The sequence below is a fragment of the Coloeus monedula genome, assembly GCF_965178545.1.
Source record: "Coloeus monedula genome assembly, chromosome: 3".
NCBI lineage: Eukaryota > Metazoa > Chordata > Aves > Passeriformes > Corvidae > Coloeus > Coloeus monedula.
Window position 1 is genome coordinate 104,728,351 of NC_138783.1, and position 13,550 is coordinate 104,741,900.

Genomic DNA, 13,550 nt, shown 5'->3' on the forward strand with positions numbered 1-13,550 from the left:
TTTGAATTTTATTTCTTTCAAAAGCAAAAATATTTTCATCTAGAGACATGCATGTGGCCCTAATTCTGCACCTTCTAAGTTACTGCATTCCCTATTTTGTCCATCAAACCACTGTCTTAGTGGGGTTTCCAAGATTTTCCTCCATCTACTACAGTAAGCAATGCAATTCACTACATTTGCTTTTTTATAAAAGCACATATAATGCTGGTATGCTGCAAAACATCAGTTGCACGGGCAAATACCTTTGGACATGAACAACAATCAGTAAAAAAAATTGAATCTGTTTGCACAGAAATAATAGTTCTGTGAGATCATAAGCAGAACAACATTTACTGCGAATTCTGCAGGAGTAATACCAAGCCTAACTCCTCCTTTGGGGGAGAGAAGGAACCTATTTCTCAAAAGCACAGGCTGTGTTTTCTTTTCAAAATGCCAAGTACATTTGCAATCAAGATTAGAAATCCTATATGCAATCCATTTGTAATTTTGGAGGACTCATCTACTGCAGAGTCCTTCTATAGGAATAATAATTAAAAAAAAACCAACCCTACAATTAAAACCCCACCAAAAAAAAGATAACTGAATATAAAACATGATTGCTTAAATAAAGTCAACCGCTTGAGTTTGTTACAGATACCAGCTTGGCCAAAATTCATTTCAGGAGGCTGAAAACATAACATGGCTGTTTATACCAAATTTACTTGTTCTTAAAATATTGCAGAAGGCCCTTGAAATGGAAAAAGAGGGCTGTTTTGATGAAATGTGGTCTTCATAACACATTTTCCTACTGTGCAACTGAAATTTTTCTCAACAGCACCTCCATTAGAACTGTGCACATCCATTAGAACTGTCAAATATATGTGTAATTATAGACACACACAGAGGGCACCCACAGAATTAACAGTGATGAGAATCTGAGCAGTAGAAGTCTACAGTTACTGAGAAAAATATGAAATGCCTCTATTGTGCTGGAATGTGAGGCATGCACTGCTCCACCATGGCAAAATTAAAAGGAAATTAAAAAGACACTGGTCTACATCACTAAGGGTAATGCCGTAGAGTACCAGACTGAAATGATAAGAAAACAGTGGTTAGGAAGAACAAGATCAGTGGATGGATTACAGTGATTAAAACAGTTATAAACGAGACACGATGGTACTGTGATTCTCTGAAATACCATTGAAGGAATCAGCAGGAGCAGTAGAGGTCACAGGGTCTGGAGGAAGGGTGTTGGCAGCTAAACCTAGAACAGGGGGTGGGGTATTTTCTGATTCACCTACACAGCAGAGAAATCAGAGCAAAAAGAGGTGAAAGAAATTACTGAATAAGTTGGGGGAGCTGGAATTAAGCATAAACTGCATCACAAAGAAAACCTGTTTCTTTCTCAAAGTATAAGAGACTTCTTTTACTATTATATATATTTAATTTCCTGGCTTTTTAAAATGACATATCATGAAAACTATGATATGAAACAGAGTTTGCCTTTTTAAAGTTAAGTATACTTACACACTGTTTAAAAAGAGAGTAACTGTTATACTTCATCAACACACAAACATGGATATTTTTCCCTATAACATCAGTTTATTCAAACATGACAAATTTAAATAAATTGTATGATTTAAAAGAGAAAACATGCATCTTTCTGAAATACAAAAGCAGCACATTACTGATTATGTAATAAGAAGAATTTCCTCTGAAGCCAAAGCAAAAATAGCAGTAACAGAATGTATGTGGGGAAAAAACCCAAACTATTTTAAACTGCACATGCTGCATAGTCATCTAGAAATTCCCATCAGGTCTTTAGAAGTACCAAACAAAAACAGATCATCTTTTGCAAGCCTTAGACAGCACTCAGTCCTTTGGTGAATATTAAATTTGCTAAATTTAATGCTAAATTTTATTTGTGTGCATGGGAAGACAATGTGGAAGAAGCTAAAAAGGGAGACAGTGCATCAATTTTAATTTTAGCATTGAGCATCCTCCAAACAGATTCTGGTTACTCTATTAAAATGATCTGCATTCCTAAAGTTAGGAGGAACCTTTCTCCACAGAAGGTATAGGGAGAGGAAGCCTGGCAAGCAATTACAAAGCACATATTCACGCCCCAAGGCAGTAGCCCCTACAGTACCACCCTAACTACAAACCCATCATACTTACTATCTCCACAATCTCATGCATTTTGCACTTGCAGATCTGCAATGCAGGCAGCCTATTTCACTTACCATCTCTGCCTCCTGAGCCTGCAGCCAGTGCTCCTCCCCACGACCATCGCTTCTGCTTCTGTTCCAGCTGCTGGCTGCGTTCGAGGGACCGGCGCATCATGGCTTCTAAACGTTCCTGGTAATATTGGTACAAACCCAGACACAAATCTCCATCAGTTCTTTGGGGGCTTCCTTCCCCCACCTTCCAAAACCATGCTAAAAATACACAGTCCCCCTGTTGCTCCACACAAGATGATTACAGGAGCTTGCTCGCAATAAAAGAAAAAGAACTGAATAAAGAAGGTATCAGCATGCTACCTACCTTCAGATATGCGTATCCTTTGTCTGCAAGCCACTGAGGTCACTACAGAGGCCTAAGTAAATAACACAGGTTGCATCACTGCCTAGCATCTGCTCCTGCTGGTGAGGCTGCTGCTGTGCCCTGGACTTAATTTGTATAAGAATAATGCTCGACAAGCATTAACTCCTTCTTGTCTATGCAGACATCAGGATTTTTTCCCATCCCTTTCTGAGCACAGTTAAATTGCTGCAATGCCAGTGGCTCCACCTAGTCACTCAGATAAATGATCACTTCAAACCCAAAGTAGGTTACTTTGCAGGATGCCCGACTTTTTTATTTTTACAAAAACTCCCTCTTTTCTTCTATTATGTTCCTTGAGTCTAGGCATTTAAGACCTTCTGATTTCTTCTTCTTCTCTGTGTATTTTTTTTAGTGCATGCCTAGATCATACTGCTCCAAGATTTATCTTTTTCCCTCCCTGCCACCCCCATGTTCTTCTCCATGAGTTAGGATTTTCACAGGGGAAAGAATAAAATTAATTTTTTCCCTCCCCAAATCTTGCTCTACCTTTAACTTACAGCTAAGTATGGTCACTTTATTCCCTCTCCATCACCTCTTGACTCTCAAAGACCTCCACCGAGTTTCATTCCCACCTCCTCCCTCTGCTAGTTTCTCAGTGATTTATTGTTGTGGCAATGATCCCTGCACCTTTTCTTTTCCTCCTTTCAAGCAGATAAAATGTGGTTCTTCCCCACCCACAGCTCCATCATCTAACAGCCTCTTCCTTTCCTCCTCCCAGTACCTCATTCGCATCTGGCAACCTTCTCACCCTCACATTTCAGCAGCTCAACCCCTACTGTGAAAGATAAGTCCGCTCTTGCTGCCTCCAGCTCCTGCCTCAGTGAGTTTCAGCCCTCTGATCCTATTAGTATTTTTGGTGCTATTCCTTATTACCTTTGCTGTGTCCTTCTGGTCTCCTACTCTTATTCACTTCAAACTGGATCCTGCAGGCTTCTGTGATTACATCATACCCATTCTGATTTTTATCAATCCCCTGCTCTATCTTCCAATATCTTTTGGCAGCTCAGATAAATTGTGTGGAAAAACGTTCATACATCTCTTGGCCAGATTACTTTCTTTCACTGATTAACACCTTTGGTCTGGCTTTCCTGTTGCCCTTTCCTGAGATATTTTACCAAAAAATTTCAGTCTTTGTTCAAGTATGTCTCCTTCAGGCTCTGCACTGGTGTCAAGCCAGTTGTCTCTGATGGAGCTCCTTCAGCACATCAGACACTAACATCAGGCACCTCCAGTAATCTCCATACTTTACATATTCCACACATACATGCACCTATAAACTTTGTCTTACCTTCCTGCGGTTCTGACCTTGGTCACTGACTTTCTATATTGCCAGATTCTCTCATCATCTTCTGGTTATCTACAATATACTTTAGCCTCTTCCATATCTTTAAAGAATCTCTTCTACTACCATGGCTTGCAGTAATTTATTTCTGAACTAATTTTTTCCACATCCAAGCCTGCTACCAGTTATCCATCAATATCAACAGCAAGACACTATCTTTTAATCTTTAAGTTCTCTTCTAATTTTATTACAAATCACTTGTGCTATAAAATATTCTCTTACCATCTATATAAAGAATGAAAAAAGGAAAGTCTTGGATCCTCTAAAATTCCTATCTCTCCTATTCCTGTTACCTTTTGGCCAGGTGACCCACCCTGCTGTTACAATTTCTGCTGCTGTGTCCAGGAAGACGATGTTTCAGTCCTGTTGTAAGCCCACGGTCTATCACTTAACATCATTCAAAGACCACTGAGAGCAGGCAGCTGCTTCCCTGCCCTCCCCCCCACCCTTCTTCCCCCCTCTGTCTACTCAGTGCCATCAGTGTCCAGGCAGGCATGAAAATGAGAGCTCTGCCTCCTTCCTTCTCCTTCTCCCTACAGAGCAAATGCACACAGCATCACACAGCTCAAGTGCAGCCTCTTCTGCAACAGCACAGAAAACCCCCACAGCCCTGAACACCCCACTGGCTTCTTGCAAACACCCTGCAAGGGAAAAGGAGACAATCTTCAACTCTCTGGAATCCAAAGTCACTCCTCTCTGCTTTAGTTTGCTACAGTCTCTCTTTCTCCTCTTACTACTCAATGATGCAATTTTCACATTTAAAGTCTGCGTGTGCTGCCTTTGCATAACAAGGTTTGTGCTTTTTTACTTTTAGCTTCCCACCTCTCTAACTTAATTCTGTTTGAGTCCCTTCTCTGTACTTAGTCTTTGCAAACCTCACATATTTCATCACCATTTCTTCTCTGCAGTCTGCTTCTTTCCACCACTTTCTTCTACTATGCATCTTACCCCAATCTATCTTTCTACCCACACTCTTTACCAAGGAAAAAAAAATCACCTTCCCATTTCTTTTTAATTAAAACATGCTCTTACACAGAACTTTTCTTTTTTTTCCCCCCCATTTCTAATGAATATTATTATTCATTAATCAAAAAAGATAAGATTAAAGCAGTCAAGTTTCAAATATTTCTGTTTGCTGTCTTGTTTGGGGTTTTTAAAATGATGCCTGGAGTAAGCAATATTCTATGGTTTGCAAACCACAGAATACACTTACACCACCCACTATCAAAGTATTGTTTCAAGAATAAAATGCATGGTGAAATAGATTAAAGAAATTAAATGACTTTTCATAGACATTTGAAAGCCCATGTTACCTACAGTCTGAGGTTGAAATCTTCAGTTATGTTTTTTAGAGAGGATCATTCATTTCATTTGCAAAGAGCCTTTCATTAAAGCTCTATAGAACATAATTATCGAAACTCACGAAACCTCTGCAGATATAGGTTAGATAAAGAACAATATGAAGGCTGCTTTTCACAAAAAAAGGATAGTTATTATAAGACATTTTAAGTTGGCACAAAACTAAAAAGCCAAAGAAAATAATAAGACATAAGGAAGCTTAGCATAAACAACTCATACATTAATAATTTGTTCCATGACGATAACTAAACCGCAAGACAAAGCTTTCCTTCATCAGCAAACAATGCAGAAAACCCTTCCAGTGTATGTTATAGATGAAGCACCTTCTTGAAAACGTATCAAACTATCCATGTGATCTCATTTGGGAACTCTAACAGCGACAGATAGAGCAAACAATGCCTACTCTCAAGATATAGGGAGTTTTCACACAAAAAACCCTATAATGCACAAGCACTGCATGTAGGTTAAATTAAGAATGAATAAAATCATAAAAGAGAGCCATCTACTGCTAGTATCTAAAATACACATTACTTTCCAAAATCCAGTTATTCGTGCAAGTTTTCCTCAGCCTGAGCAACAGAATAAACATTTGCACTGTCTGAATTAAAAACAAAGAAAAAATCCCCCTCAAAACTCAGTTGTGAGAAGACAAGTAATTGACTAAATACTTTCCTTTTCTCTGTGTAAAATATAACACATGTGACAACAAGGAAAAAAACAATGTTTCAAGTATTATGACTTAAAATAATTTGTGCAAATAATTCTAAACTAATCTTATATGTACAACACAAACATCTAAAAGAGCCCAAAACCATCTCTTCCTCTTCACTTTATATACGGCGGTGTATGTAAGTAGCTCACTGTTTCCTGACACTATCAGTTGGCTTCATCTTTGGAGGGGAGTACAGTAAGTCATTAAAGCTATAACACCTTGACAGCTTTTCCCACTCTGGTGTCTAAGCACATACTTTTTACAAATGTAACAAAACACACATGCATCAAAACAATCTCTTCCCAATAACCTGTGTAGAGCTAGACATCTATTTACAAGGTATTTCCAAGTCACATGGGAAGTTCAAGATAGGAAAAGTGAAAAAAATTATTTTAACTGAAAAAGGACTAGCTGTACTTTTGTCCTGTTCCCTGCTAGAAGAAACTTCTAAATCTCTTCTGTAGAACAACATGCTGCTTTCCTCAAGACTCAGGGACTGCTTTTACTAAAACAAGTGGGCAGCTTTAAAAGTAATACAAAGGGAAGGGCAGTGATACTGAAGACCTCTGCAGATAAGAAAGATGCAGCCAACGTAGACAGAATAATTTCTAAACATTATTTATTCATTTCTTTCTGAAGAATCAGACACTTCCACTGTGCTCTGCAACAAGCTCCAGCTGCCCCAAAGAACTCTGACAGAATACCTCGTCTCCTACCAAGAGAGACTTTAAAACCACCATCTCTTATCTGGCATTGTAGAGGGGGAAAAGTAAGCAAAATAAATCGGACTTTAGCCACCTCCTCAAGAAGTCCTCTGCATGCAAAACAGTCAAGCAGAGGATGCTCTGATATAGGAGCCAACGAGTTCCCACCAGTTTGTTAAGAGCTACTCCTCTCAGATTCTTTCAGGTGCAACAACAATATTTTGTAGAGAGAGAGATTAATATAATCTGTTCCTATCACAAATGTGCACTACTTTCTGCTGTGTTAAAAAACAAGGAGAAATAACTCAGGGAAAATATAAAGGACAACCAGTAAGGCAGAAAGCAAGGAAGAAATCTCTCTACTTGTCATTTCAGACACCCGATGAGCAAGTAAAATGGGTATTCCAGTCCCCAGCCAGTACAAAACAGTGTTAAAAGGAGAAACACTGAGAAGATGCTGCTGTACACTGGCTCACTGGCTGGGGCACACACCCAGCCCACATCCCAGGTGTGGGAAATACACGTTCAAAGCTCCTCCAGTAAAGATGGTTTTAAATGGCCAGAATGACTCACAAGCAGTGAGTAACTTGCAATGCCCAGGGAGCTCCAAGTTCATCATCATCCTTACTCAGACCTGCACTGTTATTATGCACACAGAGTTTGAGGGGTTCATCACAAGAGCAAGGGCTGGGGAAGGTGGGGCTAAACTGGCAGAACCTTTAGTAGAATTCAAACAGAATTTGAGAAATGAGGGACAAGAAACTGTGAAGGGAAGCTAGGAGGTGAAGATGCCTCCTATTCCTGCTTTCCTCCTTCTCTGACCCTCCCCTGCTCTATAAATTATTCCCCTGTGCACCCTCTTCTCCTTCAGACGCTCCTGGACTTTTTCCTCCTAACAGGTTTAATCCACCCCCAAATAAGCAAGCATCCTCTCCTGTCTTCCTGCCCACATAGCCTTCTCTCGGGTTCCTTAGCCTGGGGGAGGAGCAGGGAGGAAAGGAAAGGGAAAGAATCCAGACCCAGGCCTGCTTTAGCTTCCAAAAAGGCTTTGGACACTTCAAGCATAAAGGACCGGCCTGGTGATCAGAGCTACAAGTGGTATTCACATTATGACCAAACACTTGGAAGCAGCCTCTCCCTCACCATTACAGAAGTCTCCCCTCACATGTGCAGTGTCTTGGGGACCTGGAACAGGCTTGCTGATGCTTGGGAAAAACATCACAGTGTACTCAGCCTCTTATGCCCATCTCTGGGGAAGTGCAGGAGGCCACTACAGGAGATGGGGTCGGCCCCCACTAAACAGACACTTTGGGTCTGACCTGTCACAGCCTCTCACATCCAACAACTCTGCTCTCATTTCTCCAGCAAAGACAAACCATGCAGGCAGGGAAAGCTGGCAGATACTCGCTCTTCTACTCCTCTCTGCCTCTCTGTCCTGCTCTGCTGAAAATTTTGAGGACGGAATTTTGGAAGTCTTTGTACTTGTCCCCTCCCCTTACAACCCTCACAAAGGGAATCAATTTTGCTTAGCTACAAAAGGTTATTACAGCAGGAAATGCTGGGGAAGGAGCACATGACTTCAATGCTGTTACCAGAGGAGAGAGACCTCCCACCCTTTGTTTCTGCTTTTTCCCATTTTTCTTAAAAGAATTTGAAACAAACCATATGACAAAATATTTTAAAATTAATTCTCAGCCATTACATAGAAGCCACAATGAGCATGTTAAAGTTGAATGACAAATGACAGGATATAATCTTCTCTTCAAGTTAAAGTGAAAAATCAAACAAAAAATTCAATGAACAGCTGTATGTTATTCTGAAATCCTGCAGAAGTGTTTTATCTGTTTTGAAAAGTTATTTTGATGAAAGGACAGGGAGCAGAAAATAGGAATTTAAGATTTATTCTATTTTTGTATTTCTAAAGCTTTTTTATCCAGGAATTGGGGAAATATTTTCCTTTGGCCTTTTTTTTTTTTTTAAACCACTGCCCCCTTTTCCAAAAATCATTAATTCTTTATCAGTTGTGGGTAGCAGTGCTAGTGTTCTCTACATAATGTCATGCAGAGATATACACACACACCCTGCATTCAGAGAGCTGTACCAGAAATTGGACTCACTAGAGCAAAAAAAGAACCTTAAATGATCTCAGCAGGGAGCATAGAAGAGAAGAAGGGTATGAAGATGCTTAAAAACATGTGATTCTGTTCTGTGCTAGAATTAAAAACAGCCTAGATTCTTCAGTGCTTTAAGTACAAATTTCTGAGTTTCTGTCGCCAAGGAAAAATGGAAGAACACATTTTCACAAACATTATTTCTGTTTCATGGACAGTAAACAGAATAGTAAGAAAAATCTTTCCCTTTTTGGAAACACTCATTTTTAAAGACTTCTTTCCAGAAAGCTGGTGCTTTATATTTGACAATCAGACTCCCAGATACGTTACCAACAGCAGACAAATATTCCAGGAGATCAGACAAAAATAAAACACAATTGTTTTGGAAAGTGTTTTTGATGTACAGTGGTAGACTACTTACAGCTGTGGTGATGTGGTTTGCAGTTCCTGCAGTAATTGCTCCAGTCCTGCCCCACCCCCAATCATTTAATGCATGTCAATATTCAGCCATGTTTAATGCTGCCATACATCTCCCAGTGGACCTTACCTCCTCCTCTTTGAGCTTTTGTCTCCGTTTTTCTTCAACAGCTGCTCTCTTCTGCTCCTCTCTCTGCCTCTGTTCCTCCAGTCTTCTCCATCGCTCCTCCATTTGCTTTTCATACTGAAGTTTTGCTCTTCTCTCCTTCTCCAGTATCTGCTGTTCCCTAGCAGCTTGTGCAGAGAAAAAGGTGCATTTCACTTCATGCAAACTTGCTTCTGCTTAAAAATTATTTGATAACATGAAACAATAGTCTAAAATACAAGTACACAAGGTTTTAGTCCACTAAGATTAAAAATATAGTGCACAGAAGTGCTGAAACTATTAGTAAATCTAAGTGATTTGCTCAATAAATGAAAAAGGAAGCCCTTGTACACAAGGTGCCAGTTTGTACCCCTTACCTATGTACAAACAGTGTACAGAACAGTTTAACAACTTTTTTTTTTATGTTTCAAGTCCCTCTGAAGCTTAAAGCCAAATTATTTTTTCAGACGTACTGTTCCTAGTAAGCTTTGAAGGAAATCAGTTACATAGGTTGAAGCAAAAGCCCTTGGGATTTCTTTAAAACTGTGCTTCTTGTTGTGGAGCTGTCTTCAAAATAGACACATGTAAATAATATATGCTAAGTTTCCTATGAAGTTTTGAAAATACATCTTTCAGCTCATAACTTGCATAACTAAAGCTACATCTTTACCTACTTCTGCCTCTTCACATGAAAAAAGAATTACTTCTGTTATTGAGGGTTTGCCCAGCTGTTTATTCCAACTGGAGCAATAATCTCCGTGGGACATTACCCCAATGTTCCAGAAATTCAGACTCCAACAACTGGACTGTTGCTTCAGGTGTACATAGGAGAACAAGTAGTATGAATTGATGTGGCAAATTGAGAGGAAAAATCCATTTTCCATGCAAGTGTATTCCATAAAAAGGCAGGAAAGAGGAGCTCAGTAAGCATGCCTACATACACACAAGCCAGTAGTGTCACATACCAACACACATACAGCCAATATCAAAGAAGGAATCGTGCCAGGCTAAGAACTTGAAAGTCAGGGAAAGCCAGAATTAACACTGTTTATATTAGAGCTAGTCCTTCTTGCTGCTCACTTATTCAGCCTGTGTTTCTTCAGTTCCTGTTTCCTTGTGTGGCACATCGTCACCCTTCTAACTCTCTCACATTATCTTCCCATCCTTCCTAGGCTCTTGCCCAGCCACCCCAAACCCCATCCCAAATTCTCAGATCACCCTTTTCCCCTCAGTTCCTGCCCCCAGGCTCTTTAACCACAGCTGTGACTTCCAGTCGCGCTTAGCTCCACTCCATCCCAACGTTCCCGGGTGAAAACCAGAGTCCTTCCAACACCCAGATCCTTTTCCAACATTCCATTTCTTTCCCTTGAATACAGAATCCTTCTACAATACTTGTTCCTCAAGTCCAGTCTGCTTTTCAGAACACCTTCTAGCTTATTCTTGTTAGAAATACAGTTGCTGTTGTTTTCACCTTTTGCCTTATGAAAATCCACTCATCTTCCCCACTCAGGACAGGGCTGTATGAGGGGAATGTCAGTGATGCAGTGAGCCTGGATTGAATGCATGAAGATTCAGACTTGTCAACAGAAAAAGTTACCTCAGAGACAGTGGATAACAAGTGACCAGGCATTAATTGTTCCAACTGCTAGCCACAACAGGTAGAGCAGGTGAAAAAAAGCATGCTGGAGTTCATAAAAACCAAAAATAAAGTGAGGTGTCCAGAGATTGTGCTAAGATTACCTTCTGAGTAAGTAGGTGAAACCTGGGATTGATTCTGGACAGAGAAATAAACAATTCTGTCATCATGGACACATGTACCATTCTTGCTGCTTAATTTAGGGATGCAAAACCACTGATTAGTGAGTTTTGTCTTGGGTGAAAATGTTACTTCATATTGCTACATAGTACCTGTTTACTGCTTAAAGACCTGACCTTCTGGGTAACATGCTACTTTTTTTCCAAACATCTAAAAGAAAATTGTCACAGTCAAACTGTGACCAATACCCAAAGTGCCCCATTAGAGTAATAGTCTTAACCCTAAAGAAAAATGTTTCCAGGAGGCATATATGATGTCTGGGAGAAAACTGCAGACACCACCTTCTAAATCCCCTGGGCCAACCACTCCCAAATTCTCCAGGTTTCAGTTTCCTTCTCATCTCCTCTTCTGCTCCAAGTCCTTTCAAATCTAATCATCATATCACTTTCTTGGGAACAAGAAAAGAAGGGATAATCAGGAGGAAAGAAGAAATAGCCTACATTGAACATACCTGGAAGAGAAGTAAGCCCCAGATAGACTGAAGCTCAGGCAAGATTAAGTACTAAAGAGCAGCAGATTTTCACCAGAACTACAAAAAGGAATCTTGCTGACCAAGTCCATGGTAATAAAAAATGTCAAGTCACTGGTCTCAAGCCCCAGACTTTGTCAAGAAACAATCAACAGTTTGTTTACTTAATGAAGGAAAACAGTATTTTCCTATGATTCTTTTGACAGGTGCCCATACTTACTTAGTTGACATTTCTTCAAAAGATATGCTTATCTTAAATTTTACAAAAATCATAAAATACTGACAATTCCTTCTGCTAGGTATTGTCAGGTAATCTCTAGGAACATTGCTACTGACCTTTCTTGTCGTTACAACAAGGAAAAGTGAAGTTAACTGTTTAACACTTTTTTTATATCCATAGAGAGAGATATAGGAAGTCCAAACCAATGTTGAACAATTAATTTCATTTATGTACACATAAGTGTATATCTATACATACACACACAAACATATACTTACATGTTTATCTTTTAATTGTATATACACCCACTCCCCTTAAATATATATTTATACTTTTCACATATGTATTTTACAATTCTCTCAACATTTCCCTGGTCCCATTAATAGACTAAAAATAACTGATTATTTTTAAAAAAATCTGAAATAATTGCTTATGTTATTCAGGAACTGAATAATGTTTTTTATCATTCTCCCGAAAGATTAACCATTTTACAACTTACAGAAAAGTACAGGCTTTAATGCTGTACTTAACAACTCTATCATATATTTCAAGATGGCTAAAACTGAGCAGATTAAAATTGAGGTTGCTTTACCAAATCATCCTACATATTATTCTGACTATTATTCAAGGCTTATTTGGTATTTTCACAAACCAGGATCATAACAGCAGTATCTTGAACCCAAACTTATATTCAAAAGCTCACAAATCAAAGAAGAAAGTCAACTTGTAAATATAGAATATTAAATATTTGACTGGAAATCCAGAAAGATTATTTTTTATAATTTGAGTTAAAAGAAGTGGTAAAGACTAGGAACAGACTGAATAACAAGATTTAAAATTCTGAACAGAAAAAACACTATGTTAGTTAGTTAAGCCTATTAAAATGTGTATATAAATAATACATACAACCTCCTGCCAACTTACCAAGGTATTTCTCCCTTTCTTCTCTTCTTTCCTTTGCCAGTCTTTGTCTTTCATCAGTTTTCAGAAATCCATCAATAGCTGAAGACAGAGGGAGGGAAAAAAAAGCCTTAAAAAGCTGTTAGCAAAACTAAAGCAACATTCAAAAGAAATTTTAAAAATCCATCAAAAAAGAAGTCATAACTACTGCATTTAACAAATCCAATAACAAAAACAATTTTGCTCTTGTATGCAGGTGGGTTAATGAGCTGGGATTTGGGTACCTCTTGAGCACATTCTCCCACCTACTGCTGAACTCCAAGCATGGTTCCTCAGCGTAAATGCCTGACTCCTCAGAGCAAACAAGCATGCTGTTAGTGCTTGTTTCAAAACTTGAAATTTCCTTGGGAAAAACCATAAAGATGCAATTAACATGCATTTATCTTTGTTAATAAGCTAATTTTAAATTTTTTGGCTAGAAAGTAAAAGGTGGCTCAGAAAAGCAGTAAGCAGCTATGTGGAGTCCCAGCCTTCATATTTATGGCTGACCACAGCTCCCCAGTTTCCTCACTCACTCAGCATCAGCTCATTTCAACAGCCAGCAATTACTGCTGGGTGGGACTATGGAAGCAGCAGCCCTCCTCCCCTCTTTCCCAGGCAGGAAATACTTTGTTTCCTCCTGGAGTTGGTATCTGGAAGTAGGATGCTTGTTTGGGAGGAGGTTGCCTAAGGGTTTCGTACCTGCATCTGGACACCCCAGTTCTTTGCACAG

General features: G+C 39.2%; 1 protein-coding gene across 1 annotated transcript in view; it reads right to left on the bottom strand.

Moving 5' to 3' along the window:
- MAP7D2 (MAP7 domain containing 2) overlaps nt 1-13,550 on the bottom strand; it is a gene marked incomplete at both ends in the record, with an annotated part of 82,897 nt that overhangs the window by 21,229 nt on the left and 48,118 nt on the right. Inside the window, 4 exons of the mRNA XM_082278118.1 lie at nt 1,178-1,276; nt 2,223-2,337; nt 9,359-9,522; nt 12,803-12,880. Of these exons, the coding sequence (XP_082134244.1) occupies nt 1,178-1,276; nt 2,223-2,337; nt 9,359-9,522; nt 12,803-12,880 (456 nt within the window). The remainder of the gene's footprint in view (nt 1-1,177; nt 1,277-2,222; nt 2,338-9,358; nt 9,523-12,802; nt 12,881-13,550) is intronic.